At 36.4% G+C, this 25004-nt stretch overlaps 4 protein-coding genes across 4 annotated transcripts; 1 reads left to right on the forward strand and 3 right to left on the reverse strand.

The window, feature by feature from the left end:
- Positions 1-507: 507 nt before the first annotated feature.
- LOC126055535 (uncharacterized) lies at positions 508-2679 on the reverse strand. Its single transcript, XM_049845047.2, has 2 exons — positions 2249-2679; positions 508-1955 (listed from the first exon to the last, which is right to left on the reverse strand). The coding sequence occupies exons 1-2, from the start codon at positions 2379-2381 to the stop codon at positions 1279-1281; spliced, it is 810 nt and encodes a 269-aa protein (XP_049701004.2). The 5' UTR covers positions 2382-2679; the 3' UTR covers positions 508-1278.
- A 289-nt stretch (positions 2680-2968) lies between these two features.
- Positions 2969-3409, reverse strand: LOC135118562 (uncharacterized). Its single transcript, XM_064040935.1, has one exon. It carries the CDS (start codon positions 3407-3409, stop codon positions 2969-2971), a length of 441 nt encoding a protein of 146 aa, XP_063897005.1.
- A 17899-nt stretch (positions 3410-21308) lies between these two features.
- On the forward strand, positions 21309-23093 carry LOC135118517 (uncharacterized). Its single transcript, XM_064040830.1, has 9 exons — positions 21309-21430; positions 21547-21751; positions 21853-22034; positions 22125-22191; positions 22269-22304; positions 22413-22505; positions 22583-22657; positions 22750-22841; positions 22934-23093. Exons 3-9 carry the CDS (start codon positions 22020-22022, stop codon positions 23084-23086), a joined length of 531 nt encoding a protein of 176 aa, XP_063896900.1. The 5' UTR covers positions 21309-21430; positions 21547-21751; positions 21853-22019; the 3' UTR covers positions 23087-23093.
- On the reverse strand, positions 23084-24776 carry LOC135118516 (putative nuclease HARBI1). The gene is made up of 5 exons (XM_064040829.1): positions 24332-24776; positions 23905-24235; positions 23684-23828; positions 23274-23600; positions 23084-23198 (listed from the first exon to the last, which is right to left on the reverse strand). Exons 2-5 carry the CDS (start codon positions 24076-24078, stop codon positions 23137-23139), a joined length of 708 nt encoding a protein of 235 aa, XP_063896899.1. The 5' UTR covers positions 24079-24235; positions 24332-24776; the 3' UTR covers positions 23084-23136.
- Between the last annotated feature and the right edge of the window lie 228 nt (positions 24777-25004).

Consider the following 25004-nt stretch of genomic DNA (forward strand, 5'->3'; position numbering starts at 1 on the left):
TAAAATTGGACTGGCCTGCAAGAAACCCAGTCATAAATCCTGTAGAACATGTCTGGAACATGCTTAAAAGACAGGTCCAAGCAAGTCGTAACCCACCACGGACTTTCAGTGAATTGAAAACCGCGCTGGTAGCTGCCTGGGAGGAGATCTCCCAGGTGGAGATAAAAAACACGATCCAGAGCATGCCAGATCGTATGCAAGCATTCATCAGATCAAGAGGAAGAAACATCCATTATTAAAATTCGATAACTTTCTGTTTTGTTAAAGATGTTGAATTTAAAAGTTTATGGTGATTATTGCGGTAAAGGACTCTGTTTTCTAACTCAATTAAACTTAATGAAAATCCTCATAATTCTGTTGTCTGTTAGTCATTTTCTATTGGAAAATGAGTAAATTAAACAATTTTAAAGTAAAAATTCTGATTTTTCATTTAAATAATGGTTATAAGGCCAAAATGTGCTTGGGCCAGATTCCGTGCCGCTGAGTGTAGCTGCATCATCTGTTAGTACCAACGGTAGCCCCGCAAGCGCTTCGGCATTCGAAATCTTTTCGACCTGTTTAAACACTGATACCGCTGCTATAAAGGTTTCCACATCCGCCTTTAGACCTCCAAATTGGACATTGGGCAAAACTGCTTCGTTCCCGTGTGCCATTGGTGATTGCCGGATATGTAGACGGCCATTTTTCTAGAATCACTTGTCGAACTTTCAAACCGTTCTGGTTTACGAGTGGGTCGTGGCCTTAAGTATTTCTCCTCTTTAGGCCCCACGTTGGGCGCCACATCATTTCTACAAAGATGAAAGGACATGGACGATTAGTCATTGTAAGGGCGTGCCATTCTACCACACTGACACCTGCTTCGTCGTTCTAGAGTGCGTTTCATCAAATAGTTCCTATGCCGTCATGTTGGCACTAATGCAAATTAGTGTTGCCTCATTACACTTACTGTGCTACCTTAAATTAGGGGAGATAATGTTTAATTGTTGACCCACGTTTTTTTCAGCTATCCTTCTTTTTAATACGCTCCATATGAGTTCGATGGGGTTTAGGTCACAATGGTAAGGTGGAAGCCTTACCACTTTATGACCATTCTCTTCCAACATCATATCTGCTTCATATACAGGTGGCTGTTTGTGTTCTTTAATAATTTCAAACAACTGTGCCCTTACCATCGTCGGCAAATAAGAAAGTCCTTTTTTTGATATCCAAGATTGCATTTCTGACTTTGTACTTGACATTGTAGGTGCCTTATCAATCTGCACAGAATGGTTGGATGCATTATCCATAACCACAATGGACTGTGGAGGTATGTAGATTTGGTATTAATTTTTCTTTAAGCCACTTATTAAAATTAACTTTATTCATTTCATCGTGATAATCCGCTGATTTCGATTGAGATCTGAAAATCAGTTGAGCATTTGATATGAAGCCCATGGTGCCACCTGCATGAACAATGATCCATCGTGGTCCTTTGGAATCAGAAGATAAAACACCTTCTTCAGTTTCGCTTTGCCAACATTTTCCAGCGCAATATGTGGCGTGTATATATGTTTCGTCTAAATACACGACTGGCCGCTGAGTTCCAAGACGATTATTTCTTAATTCCTCCAGGTAGCGATGGCGCCATGCGACAATGTCATATGTCTCCATCAAAACCTTTCTTTTTGATTTACATTTTTTAAAATAAAATCCCATTCCTTTTATAATTCTCCACAAAGTGGTGCGACTACCTTTATAGTTTATCTCCTTTCGCATTTCATGTAACAATTTCGCCAATGATGGTAATTCCTTTCTTACAGAATAAAATTCGTGTATTTTATGCCTTATAGCACATCGTTCGAAATCATCTAGTTCATGAGTTTTTCGTCGAAGACCACTTTTGCGCGGTGTTGTTACTTTTTTCGATGTTGAAGCTGCCTCTTTACCTTCCTTAGACACTGTTTTTTCAGATATACCTAAAACAAAATTAAATGATTTATTAATAATAATATAATATGTGATATCGCTGGTATGTCTTCGTTCTAACAAAAAAAATCATCAAAAGCGGTTCATAAACGACGAATTTATCCGTGAACAAACGGTCGAATTGACAAAACTCCTTTTCTTGAAGTTGGCTAAAAATAATCTTTATTCAGCACGAAATGATAAATGTGTTTTGTAAATGTAACAAAATGTAATGTAAATAAAGGTAACTACGTCATAAACGATAAGGGAATTAAACTGACGCTGGTAACCCTATTTCACTAACCTGTAATGGCGGCGACCCGAGCTTGTACACATCTTAATGGAATTATTGGGGCCTCGTTACGTTTTTCACGTTCACAAAACTCTTTCACTTTTAACACCATTATTCTCTCACCACTCTTTAATGTTTTCGGCATGATTTTCTCACGAAATCACAATAAAACTTATGTAAACTCGCAGAGCGTGTCTACCGTGTTTACGTTATTCACAGACAGGAATGCCAACATGACGGCAAAGGAACTATTTGATGAAACGCACTTTATAACCAAACTAGGTAAACTTGCTTTGGACATTTGTCCCTAGTCCCTATAACACCGTCTGTGGTGGTAAAAAAAGCTAAAATTAATAATTAATTTGAATTGAGTTGAATTTACTTGAGTTATAAATTATAACTCAATGACGTAATACATTATAAGTTGTAATACGTACTAAAGTATGGCCTGAGCTATGCAAGGCGAGGTGGGAGCCAAGGAAATAAGAGCATAAGTTCACATGAGATCAATATACGTCAGACAAATCGAACGATATCAGTTTTCATTTCTAAGGCAAGACTTGTGGCTGTACGGTGGTCGGAATCTACATTATGCTCGATATTGTACTAAAATACCTAGGCAGTTGATGAATGAGAACTAAAGTTAAAATTCAAATCAGGATTTGTTTTATTAAAAATTTACTGTAATTACAAACAAATAGATATATTATGTAGATAGTACAAGAAGTAAAGTTATTCCGACATAGATTCTGTTTCAACTTCATCTTCCATTTTGTCATCATCTTCATCGTCCGTATCGCCATTGGAACTTGAATCAGAGTCTTGCAAATTTATTATGAATGAATCGATAATATTATCGAACCTAAAATCGCGATTACAGTAATCATTTTCATTTTTCTGGACATGATCATCGCATTTCTGCCATTTTTCTGCCGTGAATCCCGAAAACAATTTATCCAATATAATCATGTTTTCATCTAGAGAAGAGTTGATATAGTTTTGGACTATGTTATTTTGGACATTAGCCCCGACCAACTCAATTGGATTTAAATCTGGATGGTATGGTGCTAAACGCAGAACAGTGTGTCCACGGGCTTTCAGGAGTTCGTCGATTCTATACACGGGTTCTTTTTGCGTACTTGTGATAAGAAGTAGCAGTTGGGCCTTTGTCATGGTTCCTGAAAATTCTACATTCTGGCGGTAGCAACCAGTCTTACATTTCTTTTTTGAGGCTTGATATAGTTGGCTTCTTCTCGACCTGAACGCTATGGTAAGACGCGTTGTCCATTACAACAACAGAATTTGGCAGCAACTTATGTTTTAACTTTTCATCTCCTCACTTATAAAAAGTAGGCCCGTTCATATCTCCATGATAGTCGCCAGTTTTAGCATCTGATTTGAATATAGTCAATAGTCATTACGACTTGTAGCGTTTGCATTTGTATACTGTAAACAAAGATCGCATTGATCTTTTCGCGGACAAAAAAATGAAATATTATATGCCTTAGTAAACGGTAAAACATGCAATACTTACCATAGGGCTTACTGTTCTACTCTTGCACTACCTTGAAGTCATTGAAGAGATCTGTAATAGTTTTGCCCCCGTCTATGTATTCGCGAGAAGATGTTTGCCTTGTGTAGTGTGACGGAAGCCTTGATATTGAGTCTATAAGGGTTTTAATGTCTGATATCAGTGTTTCATCTTTAGTGGTGTGGTTGTCGTGTTTACCTCTTCGATCATTTTGCAAAACGCCATGGTTTTGACACTTTTGGATTACTGTCCGTATAACACGATATATTCAACGTACCAACAAAAAATTGTCTACAAACCCGTTGGTCTACTTTCTATATAAATAAAACCGTTTAAAAATGAAAAGATTTATTAGCTTGCCTCGGGCGCATGGCGTTTGTATATTTATACCTAGGAGTGACGTCTGACATACAAGACTGAATAATTGATCGCTGCTGATTGAGAATATTTTCAGAAAAGAAAAGCAGACAGAGAAAGCTTTAAATTCAAAAGTGATGCACATATTGCCAAAATTGTTGCGGAGGCTACGGGGCTAAAAGAACCGTGCATAGTGTAATTTCTGCGGGTCATTTATCTATGGAAAATTCAAGCCGTTTAAAGTTTCAAATCGCCGAAAGAAACAAAAGTTATAAAGAAAAAACACGTTGTGGATGATTATGACATTGAAGTTATCAGAAGAAAAATTCAGTTGCTATCAAGCTAGAGGCAAGATGGCATGTTGAATTGTGGACGAGAATATTTAAGACAGCTTTTACACAAAATGGGCTATCGTTACAAAAAATGCAAATCATAGAGACTACTCCTCATAGAGCAGCCTAATATTACAGTGTGGCGGAAAAAATACCTTACACAAATCAGAAATTACAGAACTCAAAACCGCAACATATATTTTCCTGATGAAACATACATCAATGCCAGTCACCATGTCAGTCTTGTATCGCATACCATATCACAAACGATATTCCCGCTTAATGTTCCTTTTTTCTTTCTCTTTTTTTAATTTTCTATTGATTATTTTTTTTTAATGATCAATCACGAGTTTAATTTTTCTTTGCAACTTATCTAACCCAACCAGTTACTACTTATTAACTAAAAAAATGAGAACCTGACTTTTGCTCCACCTATACAAACCATGCACTCAAATATACACACAAAATTCCATCCAAAACGATCAAGTCGTTTAGAAGTTGACGGGCGACAAACACGCACAAAAACGAAAACACAAACGAAACCGCGGGAAAAATATTGTATGGTATAGTATACCAGTGTTAGTATAGTTTGATATTTTTTTGTAGGATTTTTTCATCGATATAAAGCTGCTTTAGTCCTGAATGACATAGGCAAAGTATATCTTATGAACTCGGGAGAAGACATGGGCAAAAGCTAGTAACTTCACTAAAATTTAATAATAATAATTTTGTGGAAGATTTATTAATTCGATGCTTGTATTGTTCCAGATAATAAGTCTAAAAAAAAGGTATCATTTAAAAAGTTTAAAACACATTGGAATTTTGTGTTGTCAATGTTAAATTTTAATTCACCACGGCGCTGCGGCGACCAACGAGACGTTTAGGTAATTTCTTTTCAATATCGAGTCGTGTAATGGTCGGATACGTCATCAACCAGGAACCAAGAAAAGGATCTTTTGAGTTCTACCTCAAATATTTTGCAGTAACTTCATTATCTTTATATATAATTTAAAAATAATTGAATTTTATTTTTGTTCCTGCCTTTTTTATTATAAAATATTGCCAGATTTTGTACATAATCTGCTGTATCTACATCTTTGACACCACTGACACCATTCAAAATCTGGTTTGTAATTCTTGCCCAATTATTAGCAAAGAATCTGCTAGAGAACTCCGTATAAAACTCTATTAATTCTGTTTTATGTCTTTTACAATTAATAAAGCTTGTGTTTGAATTACAATATAAAATTGTTTTCATGTAATTTTTCAAATTTTTTATGTGGCTTTTATTTCTTAACATCTTTTTTAAATATATTTATTTGAACCAGGATCGTTTGTATACAAATATATCTTACAAATTTTGCAGTTTTTTTTTTGGATTTACGTACCAGGTAACCCGTCATATATTCGAGCTGAGCAATCAGTCGTGGATTTTCTTTGTTATTTTCAAAGTTATCTATATTTTCGTTTAATACATAACTCCATCTGTTATTCAAGGTAGAGTCTTGAATTTCACCTATTCTATGACGTACAAATGTTTTTAAGCGGCTTGGTGTGGTGTTAAGCCAGCCTAGGACGATCATTGAATCAGTCCAGTAATAACACTCATTAAATTCTATTGTGAGTGATTGTAAAATTTTAGTGCAAAGTCTTGTGCCTAATAATAACTAATAACGCTTCGCATAACTCTAGCCTAGGAATTGTCACGGGTTTTAAAAGCACTACTTTATTTTTAGAAGCTAGTAACCTGACACATACTTTGCCTTGTCTGTTGACAGATCTGATGTAAACACATGCTCCATAGGCACGTTCTGAAGCATCTGTAAATACATGTATTTGGGCTATGACAGCCATGTCACTGCAAACCCAACGTGGTATGCGAATATGATTTAAAGCTGAAAGCGACTTGATTCATATCAATCTCACAATTTGATTGCTTTTCATCTTTTTTTTTTTTAATTATTCCTCAAATGATTCTAAGGTTGTACAAAAATCATTTTCACAATTAGCTCCTGATGAATAATTGCTACTTAGGTTCGTCACCAAAAGGGACGCAAATGCAGGTTCGAAAGCAGCACATGACGGTGAAATGTTTCTGAACCCGTGACTACGTATACTTCCAAAAAAGGTTTCTAACGGATCCTGGTTCAAATGTCTGCACCGAAAGGATTTAATGTTATAATCATTTATTAGTTTGTCTCTAACAAGTTCCATGCCATCAATTGTCTTTATAAAATTATTGATTGATGATACAGTGCCTACCCTTTATATTCACAAACTGTTTTGGATTTTAACCAAAATCTGTGTTCCAGATTTTGGAGTTACGTTGCAAAGTAAATCTTTACCAGACCTTACATTTGAATTTTTCTGACTTCCATTTAATGAATCAAATAAATCATCAATGAATAAAATAAAATCAGCAGTGTCCATGGATTCTTTTGCCAGAACACCATTTTCTGAAAGATAAAAAAATAAGTATTTTAGTTAGAAGGTGGTAGGGGTGGTAGGCCGAAGGTGGCCCATAACACAGGATATATAAAAAATTCAAAATTACTAAAAACTAGTTTAACTCGCTATGCATGTAGGTGCACTCTCTATTCCTTCACTCTCATAGCCCGATGGGACGGCAATCCGACACCACCGGAAAGAGATCAGGCGCAGGACCGACACGGGTGAATCAATCACCAACTTCCAGACTACGGGCTGCTTTGTGAAAGTTTAAGAAAACTCACAAAGCGATTTCAGCCCGACCCGGGAATCGAACCCGAGACCTCGAGCACAGCAGCCGCGCTTGCGACCACTAGACCAACGAGGCAGTCTTACATAATAGCAAAGAGGTCAGTCTCTGATTATAGGTATAAATCCATAATATTTAATTACCCGCTAAATAACCCATTGTTTTCCCAACAGTCTGGCTGAAGAGTTGTGAAGCATATTTTACTTTCATTTTGGGGATTTTATCTTTATTGCAGTGGTTTTCTGATAAGTTTTTTATTATTAATTTCAATCCTTTATAGGTCGGGTTATTTTCATATAATTGAGTAATGTGCTCCCATTTCGCAACTTTCTCATCACCAACAATAACAAATCTTAAATTTTTCGTAAGAAGATTATTTCCTATACCCTTTAATAAGCGGGGCACATCGTAGAGGGGAAGCACTTGTTGTCCTTGGATTTCAATTACGGACGATTTTAGGCATTTATTCTTTTTCAAATAATCTGTTCGGGTTTCTTCTATTAAGTAGTTAATAGCACTTGAGTTGGGCGTGCCTTGGTCACATATAGTGGGTAAAACAATAAATCCAATATCTTGTAATTTTTTTATAATTGCCTTTATTTGTGTAGCCAATATTTCCTTCTGTGTGCTTCCTGAGCAAAATTAATAACTCACAGGCTGTTTATAATTCTTTTTTATCATGAAAACAAGCAAATGTTCTGCAATTTTTTGTTTGGATTCTCCAGGATAGTTCACAACGCCTGAGATTCGATCTTTTTTGCTATTATATTCAAAGTGTGGAGAAAGTGACATCTCATCAAAGACTAATGTGCACAGTCTGTCATCGTTTTCATTTTTTTAATTCTTTTTTTTAGTTGCTGAAACAAATTTTCATTGATGCCAGGTTTCAGATTAGCTCGCGATATCATTCTTGAAAGAGTTACTGGAGAAGGTAAAACAAATACATTGCTTAGCCATCTATATGCCTTTGGTCCCATTTTGTAAATGCTTAATGCCATACATTTTTTGCGCATTACAGATTTATTATGGTAGATGTAGGAGCGCATGGCCGAAATAGTGATGGTGGCATTTACCAAGAGTCATTAATGGGAAAAATGTTTGAAAGCAGTCAATTGAATGTGCCACCGAATAAACCTATAAACCAAAATACAGAACCTTTACCCTACACTATTGTGGCAGACGCGGCATTCCCACTAAAAACGTATTTATTAAAACCGTACAGTAAAGCTAAATTAGTTAACAATAATCCAAATAAAATATTTAATTATCGGTTATCACGTGCTCGCCGTACTGTAGAGAATGCATTTGGAATATTACGAGCTAGATTTAGAGTGTTTCAGGGACCTTTACAAGTACAACCAAACATGGCGGACAAGATCGTACTTGCTGCCTGCTGCCTTCATAACTTTTTAACACCCAAGACAAACAGGAAACACAAGAAACTGATGGATGAAAGCGAGGTGAGCGACGGTATTAGCTTAATAGACATCGAACCCTTAAATAGAAATCCATCTCAAGAAGCTATTCAAGTTCGTGAAGCGTATAAAACATATTTTGTAAGTCCCCAGGGGCAAGTTCCATGGCAAATGCAAGCTATTACACAAGGTAGAACACAGTTTAATTAAATAAAGCAGTCTAGTACTTACGGGGTTGTTTAATTTTTTCTCCTATCTCCTCCCAAACAGATGCTCTAATGGATTGGTCCCTGTATTCTTTACATTTGGTGTCATGAATCACTTTGTATTGTCGTACTATTTCTATCAAGTCGTCCATACTTAAATAACGCACGTGGCTAGCTCTGACACGTCATAACGCAATACTGTCGCGTTCACAATTGTTTGATGCGTCGTACGGCGGCCGCTCCCCCGCCCACCTACCCCCACCCCTCTGATGCGATTGGAATCTCGTCTGACGCGTCGCATCAGAAGCCATCACAACAGATAGCGACACACAAATATAAATCTCACCATACTAAATGTATGAAACCGATACCATTCTGATGCGTCAGAACACAACACGTCAGACAAATGTAAATCCGGCTTTACTTACGATTGTATGTTTACCACAACTTCAAAAATGATGATGTCCTCCTAGACGTTTCCGTCGACAGCGACACCCTGGCATATATCGGCAGTTTGGTTTTGTTCATGGGCTCGTACATGACTAGCGAAACCAAACTTTGCCTTGAACACGCGGTCACAAATAGCGCAGTAGAGTTGCCCGTGCGCATTGTAGGTGTAGTTATAGGAGGGCTTAGGGCGGGATTTTTGGAGCTGGTGTTTAGCGTCTAGGGCTTCAAGACGCCGGTGTTCAAAATCCTGTACGCTCTTATGAACAGTTCTGCGCCACTCAGGTCTTTGGGTCGCTAGTTGTTCCCATGAAGTTGGCGATAAGCCAACTGATCTTAGGTGGCGCTTTAGTACGTCCCTGTATCGCAAATATTGCCCTCCAGATTGGCGTTTGCCAGTACTGAGTTCAGAGTAAAAAATAATTGTCTTTATGGAAGTTTGTAACTCTTTAACGCAATAAATACTAAATAGATTTTGATGAAACTCAAAATTAAAATCTTAATTTTTCTAGGCAATGGCCGACTTATTTTTTTTTACTTTGTAGGTCCTGAACAATGTTTTTTATTCTTCGGTTGAACTCTACCGTTTCTGGTTTTCTTTTGGTGATGCGTAACTCACCCATGACATTAACTTGGCCGTAGTAGTAGTTGGCATCTTTTTGTATTCCCCTCAGAAATTGTGCAATGTTAGGATGTTCGGGAATATTTTTTTGATTCGTGCATTCCACGACTCCACCATATTGTTCGTTCTATCAAATTGTTGGTATAAATTCCACGTTGAGGAAAGAACATAATGCTCAAGCCACGTTTTAACAAAATAGTCCGTAAATACTATGACTTGAGCACTTTTTGGACTTTCCTCCATTATATATAGCCACCCTTCTAAGAAGTTTGGCGGCAAGTGTGCCAATTGCGTGCACAGTTTGATATGTATCATAGACAGTTTTGATTTATTCATCCCGAGGTGTTTTGCCTTTCGCCATAAACTACGATTAAAATGAATATACATTTTATTAGAAACAGATTCGGAATATCTTTTGCAAACAATTTTGACAAGGAATGATGTTGTCCAAACATGGAATTGGTTCCGTCAGCTGCAAATCCAACCATATTTTCCTTGTATAATATTCTTCTCTTCAAAATGTTTTGTACAAGCATTATATAAAGCTGTAGCCGTACCATCAACAACTGGTATTATACATAGAAAACTATCTTCAACATGAAAATCAACTGCAGTTCCTACAATAAGTGCCAAATGTTTAATTGATGATCTGTCTGTGCTCTCATCAACTATTAGTGAAAACTTATTTTTTTGTAATATTTCAATTAATTGGTTTTCTGCTACTTTACCAGTAACATTTGTAACAATAGCATGTGCCTTTGTTCTTCCAAAAGTTAATTCTGATGCGAGCTTTGAATCTTGGGCAACTGATTGTATAAGATCCTTTAGATCATCTGCTAAGCTAAATGAAATGAAATGAAATGAAATTGTTTATTTTGCAAGTTGGACATTACATCACTTTTACACGTCATTTTAAAAACGCTGAGGCCGGCATTTCCTAACTGACTGATCCCTGAGAAGAAACGAAACAAACTCAAGGGAAATGGTAGATTGTGCTCTGCTACGAAAAATGCCATCTTTATTTCTCCAGACTTAATTTTATCTGTGAATGACTTTGATGCAGACCCAGGCACCATTGAAGTAATAGTAGGTTGAAGTACTGCACCTGAAATTATTATGAATTTATCATGTGTAAATGCTGCTGTATGTCAGAATGGCGGGTGTATGAGTATAAAATTTCTTACCAAACGATTGTGACATCAGGTTGGCGACTCACTTATCATTGTAAATAACTCCGATTTTAAAGAGGTAGATTGAATTTATTTACAGGTACTAACTAGTACATTAAAGGTATATTTATAATATAATTACTGAATCTATTTTTATACTCATACACCCGCCATTCTGACGTACACAAATGGTGGCTGTAAAATAATAATCTGAAACTGAAACCATAACCCTTCACATCTGATGATTAAATAAACTTACATTCAGAATATTTACATTACCTAATTCTTTCTTACACTTTATTAGAAAAGCAAGTAAATAATTTAAAACCAAAACAAAATACCACACCAGTAAAGTAAGTAGATTTAGACCACCCACACCAACCTTTAATATTATTCATGTTTAATAGATTCCGCATGCTTTTTCAAAACTCTTTTACCTCCGCCACATTTCAAGTCACACTTACAGACATTACAATAACAATAGTAATCTCCTTTGTTGCTTTTTTTAATCCAACTGGAATAATTTTTGTCTTTTTCCCATAATTGTAAGTCTTTTGTTCATAATGCAGCTTTCTTTTTTTAGTAGGAGTAACATTCTGCTCTTCCTCACTGTCACTGCTTATTTCCATAATTGAATCCAATTAAATTGAGCGGGAAGTTGAAAAATAATATTTTTTTAGGTTATGAAGATTCACTTTGACACTTTGACGGTCACGTCACATTTCATTTCTTTTTTAATTTATGGCTCCTCCGTTTCAAATGAATGGCGCGACGTGTTGAGTGGCGAGGCGAGGGGTGTGCGTTAGTATGAAACGGAACGTTTATTATTTTTTTTTTTGCGAAAGTAAAGGTAATTATGCCCATTCAGTCTATTTTGCAAATTTGAACAATTTTGATAGAAAATACGTAGATTCTGGGACTAAAGTTCGTAGGTTCGCAAGAAAGGTTTAAAGTACGTAGATCTACGTAAAAAGACGTAGAGTTGGTACCACTGAGTCTAAGGTTGTGTATATATAATTAGTGTTAATATTTATAGCAATTTAGATATTTTTTTCTTTTTTTCTGTTTTCGTGTATTATCATTGTGTATATATGAAATAAAATATTTAACTACAAATCCAACGCATTTTGTTTTTAAAAAATATGTTATAGTAATACATAATTAACTAATCAATAGGTCTAGTTGCAAAACCATAAAAAAATATTTTTGTCCACCCAATGACGTATTATATATAGACACGTCATGAAAATACTAGATAACTACTTATACGCGTGAAGAAAGGGAAAGAAAATATGACACCGTACGGCGCGGCGGGATGCATGTTGCTAGAGGGAGAAAGTAATAGTCAAATTACATGCTCATTGGTCGAGCGCATGAGTGACGTAGCTATCAGAGGCATATGGGGAAAAAAGGGCATGCGATTTTTTTGACTTAATGAAATAGTTGATATACCGTATTACCTACTTTACGAATAAAGTAATAATAATATTAATCTTTAAAATATCAATGCTGTATTCCGCAACAGTAATTATTGTTACATATTAAATTAAAAAATAAAACAAAAATCTGTATAAACATAAAAAAACCTTTATTTAATCATATAAAAAACATTAACTTACTGATAGGCAATCGAACAGTATGATAATCGAAGTCATATATTATCGACTTATGTTGCAGAACAGATACATATTTTTAAATTCCTTCAAACAAACTTAATTTATTCTTTTTTGCCTCTTATAATTTGACGCAGAACTTTTGTGTGCGAAATGTAGACGAACATTGATAAATTTCTCAATGACCGCGCGTATAAGGTGCACTCTATGATCAAATGTGGGATGTTGCTCTAAAGAATGTTGATGTAAAGAACCAAATACGTCATTGCAGCTGATAAATGACTTTAAGATACGGTTTTTTAAAATTTGGATATCTTTGTGATCGGGAAGGATAATGTGACCCATTTCTTTAATGTGGTTTTTAATTATAGATTCTGACTTCAGACAGATTTGGAACACATCCTCACTCGGGAAACATAGTCCACCCATATTTTTAAAATAATCAATTTATGAAACCACAATTTGTTATTACAATACAGACTATCGGTGCATGTTGAACATTTTAATACTGAAGCCAATTTTCTGGCTACTCATCCTGAAATATAACCGATAATCTGTTCAGTGGTTTTTTTAACGCTTTCGTTATTTAACATTGTCGAAAACACTTCGACATTTGTGTTAATATCATTTTCTACAGCAGTTGCATTTATTAAATCAGAGTCATTTTCGAGAGAGTCAATCTCGTCATCCATAGTTCTTCTGCTTACTGTAGAATTAATGTTGTGAACTGCAGACGAACACGTTAATACAGTTATGTCTTCTAATGGTAAGCAGTTTCCTAAAAACGAAGATTTCATTTCCAGGTGTTGAAGGATTTTTTTGAAAATTCCCTTAAACTGGATAACGTTTGGATTATTGTTATAACCTCCATGTCGCCTGATAGTACCGAACAACATTTCAATGTGATTTTGAGACAACCTGTAAGTTGCGATATATCGCAAACGTTGTCCTTCGACCAACGTTGTGTATAGATGTTTTAAACTTTCTATACAATTGAGGAAGCCCAAAAAGCCTGTTTTATTTTTAGATTCTATAATTTTTTTCTTAATTATTTTCACGGTAATACGTTTACGAACCTCGCGTCTATATTTAATAAAAATGTAAAGGTTCAATATATAAAGTTTCGCTTTTTCCAGAAAAGCTATGATGTCATTGGCGTTTTTTAGAGAAAGTGGTTTTTTCATGCCGTACAAATCGGATGATTTGAGTTAAAAACATCAAATAAATTATTAAAAATTTCTATAAAATCTACTGTCCCTTCAGTGTCCACGAAAAGGGAAGATGTTAAAATCTCATTACATAATTTGAGAGCATTTGCAACACTCATGCTCATGATTTGTGTTGCCAATTTGACTTTCATCACTTCATTTCTAAAATAAATGTGACGAGGGGTAATTTTGTTAGCAAAATTAAGTCCAACATTTTTTTGAAGCTTGACTAAATTTTCTAATAACTGCCAGCGAATCTTCCTTCCACTCCCGTCAAAAAATTGTCTTTTAGATTCAAATGAATTTCTTACTAATTTAATCATGTGACAAGGGTCAAACATAATTGCAACATCTAAATCACATTCCGGGTGTCTGAATGTTGTTTTTAGGTGTGATGGTTGTTTAAGCTCACAACCTAATAAATTAGCTGCATTTATATTAGATGCACAACCATCAAATGTTATGGCTACAATGTCAACTCCCACACGGTAGCATTCACTTAGACATGTTTTTAGTAAATTTGCCCGAGTTTCAGCCGACAGTCCGTTAGCAAGAAAATATGCTACTGGGATTTTACAACTTTCGTTCATACATACTAATAGAAAAACATATGCCTGAGTCGCTATTTCACACGATTTTGCTGATCCAGCACCAAAGTCCACGACACCTGCAGTATTTTTTCCTGTCCAAGTAGTTTGGTGACGAAGAGCCATCTCGTCTGCAATTAACGTGCACAATATTCGCTGGCCACTATGTTTATACTTCTTTTCTAAAACATCTAACGCTTGTTTATTAAACCCAGGATCACCCGAGCTGTTTTCGTACCACTTCCCTATGACACGAGGATGAGGTAGTGAACCATTAAATACTTTCCTGACATACTTGTAGGCTGCATAATAATGCAGGGTAACTGCAAACTTTCTCAATGCCGGAGTATATTTTTGGCGATAACCTTTAGATTTGCTCTTAGCAACTAGCCGGTTTGTCAGTTCTACTGCTTCAGCTTTCAAATTCAACTCAGAAAACTGATCTACTGTAAAATAATTTTTCTTCTTGAGCTTTGAGACGATATTTTGTAAATTATCACACTTTTTTTTGAGTCTTTTATTTTGCTTAGTCAAATTATAATTTTTCATCTATAACTTTTTTTTGCTTGATTTATTTTCGTAATTTTTTTCTTGAGGTATGTTTCTCTTGGAGTATCAAATACTGAGTCATGGTCCGAAATACAAGCTGTTGATTTGCATCCGTGCCATAGTCAAGGACGTAAATATGCTAATGATTCTCGACCCAAATCAACGAAAAAATGGGTAGGTAATTTTTTCATGTTTTTTTCTTATTTACGTATATCCGTCAGTGTAACCCAGCCGTACTTTAATTCGGCGCGTGTGTTACTAGCCTTACTACGGCGCTGCGCACTCACACAAACGCAAACGATACATGCACAAAGCATACGCAACGATCGTTCAATAAAAATCGTAGATCATCCAGCCTACCCAAATTCACCCAATCACAGTGCGAGTACTCCCACACACTCGCCTCGCCGCTCCCCGCGTGCCCTTGAAGCCGGAACAAACAAGCGCCGACGGCAAGCAGTGTGTTTGATGTCGCCGCCGCTGCTGCGTACGTGCGCTTTGAATTCCGCGACGTGTAGGTACAAAGTGCGAGATGACGGAAAACTACACGAACACGAGTTGGTGGCGATGGTCCGCCTGTATGCCATCAGTGACAACAGTGTACTAACAGCCATCCATCCTCCGAGCCTTTTCCCAATCATGTTGGGGTCGGCTTCCAGTCTGACCGGATTCAGCTGAGTACCAGTGCTTTACAAGAAGCGACTGCCTATCTGACCTCCTCAACCCAGTTACCCGGACAACCCGATACCCCTTGGTTAGACTGGTGTCAGACTTACTGGCTTCTGACTACCCGTTACGACTGCCAAGGATGTGCAATGACAGCCGTACATACCTACCTATGTTCCGGGAAATGTTTACCGACCGGGAACCCTCATCACGGAGGGTCATGCTGGTCATGTGACAGACTTATGTGCTAGGACCGTTAACTTAGTGCTTTCAACACATTAAAAACGAATGTGATAGTGTTATGTTAGCTGAAGGACAACCAGCTACTTCGTCGTGCTCGATTGTGCCAAGAGTGTGAAGGTGACAGCTTTGAACAGTACCTCCGGGTAACTAAACTAGGTAATTTATTTATTTGTACATTTTGTAAATACCTACGTAGTCAGCTTAATCAATTTTATTAGTGTAAATAAGTTGATTTCTTAACCACGCCAATAATACCTACGAGCCGAAAGAATCACCTCGTGCCTACACTTAACTAACACATCTTTCACCAATTTAATCGAAAAGTAAAAACAAAATTAGGTACTACGAAATCTTTACGCTGAATGTTAAAGCAAACCGAAAATGTTATCAATCAGCTGTTAACAGGTCAGTGAACTTTCCTTTAGCGCACTAGTATTACGTCATTAATAAGATTTCCGTGTTCCAAGGTCCTAAGACCGTTAAGAAGTAAGCAAAATTTCTAATTATTAACCAATTTAATTCAAAAATAAAAACTAAATCACTGCGAAAAGTTTATGCTGAAAGATAAAGCAAAACGAACATTTTATCAATCAGCTGTTAACATGTTAGTGAACTTTCTTTCGCGCACTAGTATTGCTTATTACTGTAGTTAATAAGATATCTGTGTTAAATTCATGCTAAAAAATTAGTAAGTAAAGTAAAACGAAGTTAATGACAATAATGAAGGTGATTTTCGAAACTTTAGGTAAAATGATTGCTATCGCGTATCACTCGGTCTCGCTCGCTCGCGCGCTCGCGCTGTCATGTCGTAGATAAGACACTCACACATCGACACTCACGCACACACGTAGACATTAGTTTTCTCTGTCTACGCACACATAGCTGCCATCACGCACACACTGTGGCCGCGGGGGAATTCTGTTATGATTAGTGTTTAACCGTGGGCTAAATTCTGAAATACCATGAAATTACAACATCAAAAAAAGCAGCGCATATTAGCTTTTTCCCACCTACCGTAATTCAAATCGATTATTTACGTATTTAATTTTAACCTCCTTGACTATGGCACGGATGCAAATCAACAGCTTGTATATACATCTTTTAGTGAGTCGTTGTCAGAAATAATTCCTTCTCCCAAGTTTTCTTTATGCTAAAAAAATGTATTACACAGATTAATAGAGAAAAATTTTAATTAATCTTTGGAACACACGTGATTTGAGACACAACAGCAGCCCGACAGCTGGCTGTCGGTTGGTCGTTGAAAGGTTAAGAAATCTTAAATATAGACTGTAACTACAAGCAATGACGAACTGCAGTAGGTATCACAATAGTACAATAAATTTTGAAAAAGCTGAATAGAAATATATGAAAACTATCAATTAAGTTGAGCTTCGTGTATTATCAGCGCTCTTACTTCCCAAAGCATAATTCTAAATAGTGAAGTAGGGTTTTCTTTTTTACCTTAATTACCGGCACTGCTGTCTTTATCAGTTTGCGAACATTTTTTTTCGTAACGTACTTGTCACTTTCCAGAAAGTGTTGAGAACAAATAGTTGAGTATGTCGTTGGCATCCAATCATCTTCTCGTCGTTGTGTTCTTACCACTTGTACCCATTTTTCTTTCATTAATCCGTCTTTAGGAAATCTAAAATAAAATAGAAATTAATGTTGAAAGTCAAATGCTGTTGTTGTTGTGTTTACCAACTATGGATAATATTATTAAATACTGGTGGTGAAAAACAATATTGTAGCCATATGACCCCAACATCCTCTAGCATCGTTCGAATTGACAACACCGCGCGCCATTTTCTCGTTCTCTCTGTCACTCATACATGCAACGCACTATTTGTCTCGTTCGTGTAGATGTCAAAGCGGCAACAGCGCGACAGTGATTTTTGAATAAAATAAAATTTATGATTTACTGTTTAAATAGATTATACGGTACTTACAAATGAAAAGACACATCCTTCTTGTATTTTACAGCAGGCCCAGTATAAGTGTTGCACTTTCTGAACACACAACTAGGCATTTTTCTTTATTTTTATACACCAAACTCTCGCTTAAACATACGTTCGCATCACGGGCAGACGCAGGACGGACTGAGTTCACTCAAGCTGATCAGCTTGTGTTTGTATCGCCGCGCAGATGTCAGTAAAACGTATCTACCTCAGATTATATATATAATATCATTGTGTCCACCTGGCTTGTTCTACGCCGGACACTGTGAGACGCCCCGAGGGATTTACTTCAGGTATTTTATGCTACCCTAGTACATTGTAAGATAACACTGGGTACTAGAAAAGTTCAAAAATTCAGATAAAATAATGCTTCAGTAGGTGATGATACTACACTGAAAAATTTATAATAAAAACTGCCTATTTCCTTTGCTGCAATCACCCTTTCAAAAAAAGAACTGTTCCATATTGTGGGGCGAATCGACCCATTCCAAATGGGTAGTTCGTCGATTGGCACCGCGCACTATGGGAAAATCGCGTATGTTTCGTCTCAAAACTCCGTATCTCAGTTATTTCAAAACTAAATGATCTGTAATTTTGCACACATATACTTGAAAGTACAAGGTTTAATAAAAAAAAAAAAAAAATTCTAAAATTATGTTTATTAATTTATTTACAAAATAAAACTTAAAAAAATACATGCATTTATAAGAAAAAATATTTTCTAACAGTGTCTAACGAGAAAACAATAATTTACAAAATTCAACAAGCTCCTACAGATTTTTGTTGACAGCAAGAAGGGACTTGGCTTCATCGAAAAGTTCTTTCGATATTGTTTCTGAGGTATTTCTCAAACTTGATATACATGGATCAGAAGTTTACAATAAGATATGGAAAACGTCTGTATTGGTAGCCGCTCTTGAACACTTTCTAGAATGATGAAGTCTAAAGTTTTTGTAATCCTTGTTGCGGGATTCTTGAGCGTCTTCGGACAATTGTCCGATAGGTAAAATAGCATAGTACTCAATGATTTTTTCTCCGTGAATAAGTATTTAATGTACGGAGGAATTCATAGAATACCAATTATAAATATTTACGTACAGTTGGGCGGTACTATATGCGTATTCACACTTTTTTGAATCAATAGCCATTCCAGATGACATAGTTTGTAGTATAATGTACATTTGTTTTATAAGTTCTACGTCTACACCTGCAATGTCTGCAGAGTAAGTAATTCTGAAAAAATCTCCGAGCTGTGTTTCCATCATTACTATTTCCAGTGCCTTGTCGAGGTTTATCGATATGCAGTCCCATTTCCTCCCTAAACCGCTTTTGTAACAGTTTTTTTCTTTTCGTCTTTGTTTTTTTTATTTTCTGGTGTAGTTGCTGACCACTTTTGGAAAGACAAGTTATAGGAAATGTGTAAAATCAACTCCATATTTCTAATCCAAGCGTGTAGTGTTGACAGTCCATATTGAAATGAACTTTCATTCACATCTCGTGTCCTAACTGCCTCTAAGTTATTCATTTGCTGAAGAAGCGCTCGAAGGAGTTTCAGTTAAAACTTGTGCTACTACTTTACCATCAATCATGGTTAAAAATAGGTCATGAGTAATTTCAATTACTTCACCATTCTTATTTATCATGGAAGGGGACCGGTTTTTAATTTGATTTTTGATATCAGCCACACAACAGACGCGGTTTTTTCTGGAGTTTTTCGCGATATGTTTTGGCACCGTGTCAGAAAAGGCGCAAGTATGCGCAACTTTTTTTTTCTCCTTGTGTAAACTAATGTATAAAGATCGTAATACAATAAATATCTCGACATCGGCAAACAGCGGCAAACGGGTAAGTCTCATCAAAAAAAAAGTAACCCGAAAATTATACCATCTTAAACTACATTAGTTAATTTTTATTTATTTATTTATATATAATATTATTTAAGAAACGTTATGAGGAGATTATAAGCATTTCAAAAATGTATAATACTTATACATTTAAATCAAAAACTTTCGAGTAATGTGGCGTTGAATTGTAGTAATGTATTGTGCCAAAATCACATCATTGAACATGGGTTAGCTTTGATGCCTTTTTTTATACATTATGGTGAGCAAAAAGTAATTTAAAAAATATAGAAAAGAAAGGTTATTTATAAGACTAAATTAATTGATTCGTTTTACTCCATAACAATGACTTTCAGGGGAAACGGTTTTGAGACGGCCTTGTATGGGGCTTTCCCATAGTGCCGCGGGGCGAATCGACCCATTCAAAAATTTTACTTCGTCGCTTGTGGGGTGAAACGACGGACGACCCTTTTTATCAATAGGCGTTTTAAAGAACAAAAAGCGGTCTTGGGACATGTGTAAATTGTCGATTACAGAGTGTGCTAGTACCAGGGCGAATAGCGGAGTTAACATTGACGTTTTGGTGGGTTTTCGATGGCTTATTATTAGATACTCGTAAATTTTGGAAATCAATCTGAAATCATTTGTAGAAACAGTTTCTCCTGGTTTTGTACACATTTTTTTATTACGCTGATTTGTTGTTACTGGTGACCTACACTCCTTTTAAAAATCTGAGAGTGTTTCATTGAAGGTCGTTTGTGGTTCCCTATTTTCTTTATAATCTGGAAGTTTCTTTAAATTCTTGGCAGCTTCACATCCTGCCATGAATTCAGCCTCAGTAGTTGATAGGGCAATACAAGATTATTGCCCAAGAAATAGGGCCACCATTTAACATAAAAATATAATCAGTAGTTGATTTTCTTGTATCCAAATCCCCAGCCAAGTCTGAGTCTGAATATCCAATTAAATCTTCATGACCTTGGTATTTTATAAACATATCTTTTGTTTTAATAACCACTCAAGCGTCCGAGGTGAAAACAGTCACCAAAAAAATTCTTGCCTTAAGCGTTCATGGTGACTACAGTATCCGAACGACATCGTTCAGTTTAAACGTGTACAGCGCTATAGCCAGGGCCTGCAGTCTCGACATAAGATAGCGATTCGATCGCAAACTGACAGTCGCTAAATATTAACGAAAATATTCGCTTGCCATAACGACAGTAACGATAAACGCAAGTCTCGACAGCCGAGATAGCGGGCAACATCGCTAATTATCATGACATATTCGTGTCGGTACGATAGCGAAAACCGTATTCATAGTGCGGTGAATTTGTATTAAAATGTTGCATGTAAAAAAAATCCTTGTATTATAGGGAGAAATGGTAGACAAGATTTGCACAACCAATTTTGTTTCCTTTGACAATTATAAAGAAAATAGATGAACCTTATCATATTAAAACTTTTTGCATCGAACCGTGTAAGTAAAACATACCGTTTTTTAAGAAAACACATATTAAAGATCTTAATAGTTTGCGTACTTGCAATACAGACATAGAACATAAACAAACTGTCAATGTCAAGTTTGTTTGTGCATGAACATTGGTTTGATTTATAATAATAATAAAGGAGAACGGTGTATTCATTACTATTCATGGACGGTGAAGTCATTGAAACAGGCGCAGGCCTGCCGGGTGCCAGCAGCTTGAGCGTCAGGTAAGTACATCTACAACGAGAATTTTTTATTCCTATTCTTGGTACTTACTAAATTGAATACTTTGTATACATCCGAAGTATTCTGTGTTTACATAATGACTACTTTAATGTTTCAGGCGTAAGCGTCTGCGTAGCCCTCGTGTTACACCCGCTCAAATTGATGCACTACTATCAATATTAGAAGCGCGTCCATATTTGCACACGCGGAAATTTACCGGCTTGCAGGGCCGGGAAAATTTCGAAACGGGCTGGAGGGAGGTTGCCGAGGAGCTCAATAATCTCCCTAACGGGTCTAGAAAGACACCAGAGCAGTGGATGACGGTAAGTCTTTTTCAAAGATTGAATTGGTTTTAATTATAAGCATGTACATGCCACGTCAGTTTTTTTTTATTATTTACTTGAGTTAATTATTCTAATTGTAGGTTTGGAGAGACTTAAAAAGCCGCGCTTGCAGTAAGGCGGCAAAATTAAAAAGAACAAAACGTACCGGCAACCGAGGCGTCAGCACTGCTCCCTGACCGAGGCCGAGAGCCGGATAATTTCAATAGTTGGGGCAGATTATTCCTTTGGGACAGACTGCCCGGACGCTATGCCAGAGGAAGATGTAAGTTGTGATTATTGTATTCAATACAATTTAATATTCTCAATCTTTGAATGTTGATAACACTAAAAATACTTTTATTGTTATTTACAGTTATTACAACATGAGATGGAGGCTGGGGTGGTAATCTCTGAGGTTCTCACCTTACCTCATTCTCAGGGTAAGTTTTAAATTAATAGGTACTCAATTCAAAATATAATTATTTTAATTTTAATGTTACTATTTATTTTATTACAGCTAGAGATTTTGTGGAATTGTTACCGACTGAAACAAGTAAGTTGGAGTTTTAGTAACTAGTTGGTTACTGCTATAATATATTTTATTATGTGTATACATCTGTACACTAATGTTACCAAAATATTAATTAACAAAATATTTTAGCAATCAATGACAGCAGAGCAACGGCTGGTTCTTCACCACCACCCATCCAAGAACAAGTGCAAGATGCCCCTCAGTCGCCAGTACTACAAATGAGTAAGTTGCAGTTATTTTGCTCACCTATGTTTATTTTCATTGATTTTTATTTAATGTGTTATAATTGATAATTCCAGCAGTACGTGGCAGAAGGACAGAAACTGTTGCATCATCAACACCACCACTGCGACAGAGACCCAGAAGAAAGAGGAGTAAGCTTAAATTTTATTTATAATAAAACATTAGTTCTGCAGGTGGGTCAGCCAATAATTCCTACAATACCAATAATTTTGGGTATTTTCAGATCTGAATCCTCGCCAAAGTGTTTCTGAGCAATATAGTGCAGCTCGACGAGAATTTCTAGCAGTTGCAGAAGCAAATGCTGCTACAATGAAGGTGTGTTATAGTGTAAATTTCCTCTTAATTATTATACACACTAGCATGCTAGAGAACATTAAGACACATTCAGTAAATCCAACGTTTTTTAGATGCTGGCAACTGCTGCTCAAGCGCAAGCAGATGCTGCCAAGATGCAGGCTGAGGCAGCCAAGGTACAAGCCGAGGCGACGCTGCAATTGGTAAAAGTCGGAAACAAAATAGCTGACGCAATAAATAATTACATAAATAAAAATAATAAATGATATAAAATGTTTTTATTTGAAACAGTACATAAATGAAAAAAGTATAATAATTATGTGAAACTAGTGTTAATTAGCCTTCTTCTTATGCGCTCTGCAACAGCTCGCCCAGAACCTGCATAACAAAAATAAAATGTATTGGTGTTAGGTATACATACATAGTAAAATAAAAAATCAGTTCATAAGTTACCTGTAACTTCTAACATATCATCATGGAATCTACTATTATCCACCAGCTGCATGGATGTGGTGGACTCTGGTTCCGGTAATTTATATGTTATCCGCATATTGTGGAGCACTGCACATGCGTTAATTATTAGGCCAGCCATATAGGGTTCGTACATTAACTGGCGTTGGTGTGATAGACATCTAAACACAGATTTTAGCACACCGAAGCATCTTTCTATGATGTTCCTAGCTGAGCAGTGTGCTTCGGTATATTTATATTCCGGTGTGCCAGGCTGTTGATGTTTTATGGGAGTCATTAACCACGGTTCCAGAGGATATCCATCATCACCTAAAAGATTAAAAATACAAAGTAATTTCAGAAGTCGAATGGGCAACCTCTTCGAGGCAGATTTATAATGTTCATTTATTTACCAAGCAGCCAAGCACGGCGGTCCCCATTTTCAAAATGTCGCTTCATTGTTGAGCGCACCGGTGAATTTGCCCATATGTGAGCATCATGTCTCGCTCCTGGCCATCGAGCATTAATATTTAAAATAATAAGATCAGGGTCACACACCTGTAATATATTAAATATGTAAGTACATATTTTCAAACAATATTTTTAGATATTATAGAACTGAAGGTCAACTTACAGCTTGCACATTTAATGAATGGCCCTCATGGTGACCACTCACATAAGACTCCTCATTGGTCTTAGGAGCTAAAATTTTTATATGGGTGCAATCAATGGCTCCAATTACCCCTGGGAATGGCTGTGGGGCATTTCTAAATTTCTGTTTTGCCGCATGGCGTTCTCCTTGAGTCATTGGAAATTTAATATATTTTCTTAAAAGTTTTCATTTATTGCCGAAGTTACAGCCCGGATGACTCGGCTAACAGATTTTGGCTCATGCTACAACCCCACTGCAAGCCAACAGGTTGTTGGTAGCACCCACATGCGTAAAATCGGAGTGCCGTCAGTATCTAATAAGAAGAAAATTTAAAAAGTTCAACCTTAGTTATAAGAAAAATATATTATAGAAATATTATTTATGCACGGTAGGTCGCAAAGACACTTACTTGGGACTCCACAGAAAGTCCGTAAGGCCGTCGTCTTTGGAGAGATGGACGCAGTTCACTTAGTAGCCTGTGAAACATTTCCTTTGAAATTCTATACATTTGAAGAAATTGGCCATCCTCCAAATCCAAGGGATTTTCATCGTTTCGCTTGTTTCGTGCTATTTGTCGACCCATAAGCACATCGCGTCTGTGCTCGAGCACAACTAAGTCCCATGCTAAATATTCAGAAGCCATTATTTATTAAATTACTATTTATTTAATATTTTCTGACGTAAAATAAACAAATATAGGAACGATATCGATAGTAGCTATCACTTAGCGGGCTGTCAAAAACTGTCGCAAGGAAATTCTATGACATAACGATAAATCGTTATCTTACCGAAAATATTCGGTAACTTTGCGATGACACTCGATAGTTTTGGCAGTAGAGACTACCAAAAATCGTTACGATCGGATCGTTAGGACTTATCGACCGAATTTTGTCGTTAAGCGATCGCTATCTTTGTCGAGACTGCAGGCCCAGGTGGTATTCATATAGTTGATTGATACTAGATGGCGCGTTATTAAATTTGTCATCCGTGAATTGTGATTTTTTCTGTGCAATGGCAACAATAAATTTATAAAAAAATATATTGAACTGACAGTTCGTCGTTTTTGACAAGTGACTTTTTTG

This window comes from Helicoverpa armigera, chromosome 23 (genome assembly GCF_030705265.1).
Source record: "Helicoverpa armigera isolate CAAS_96S chromosome 23, ASM3070526v1, whole genome shotgun sequence".
In the NCBI taxonomy this organism is placed as follows: domain Eukaryota; kingdom Metazoa; phylum Arthropoda; class Insecta; order Lepidoptera; family Noctuidae; genus Helicoverpa; species Helicoverpa armigera.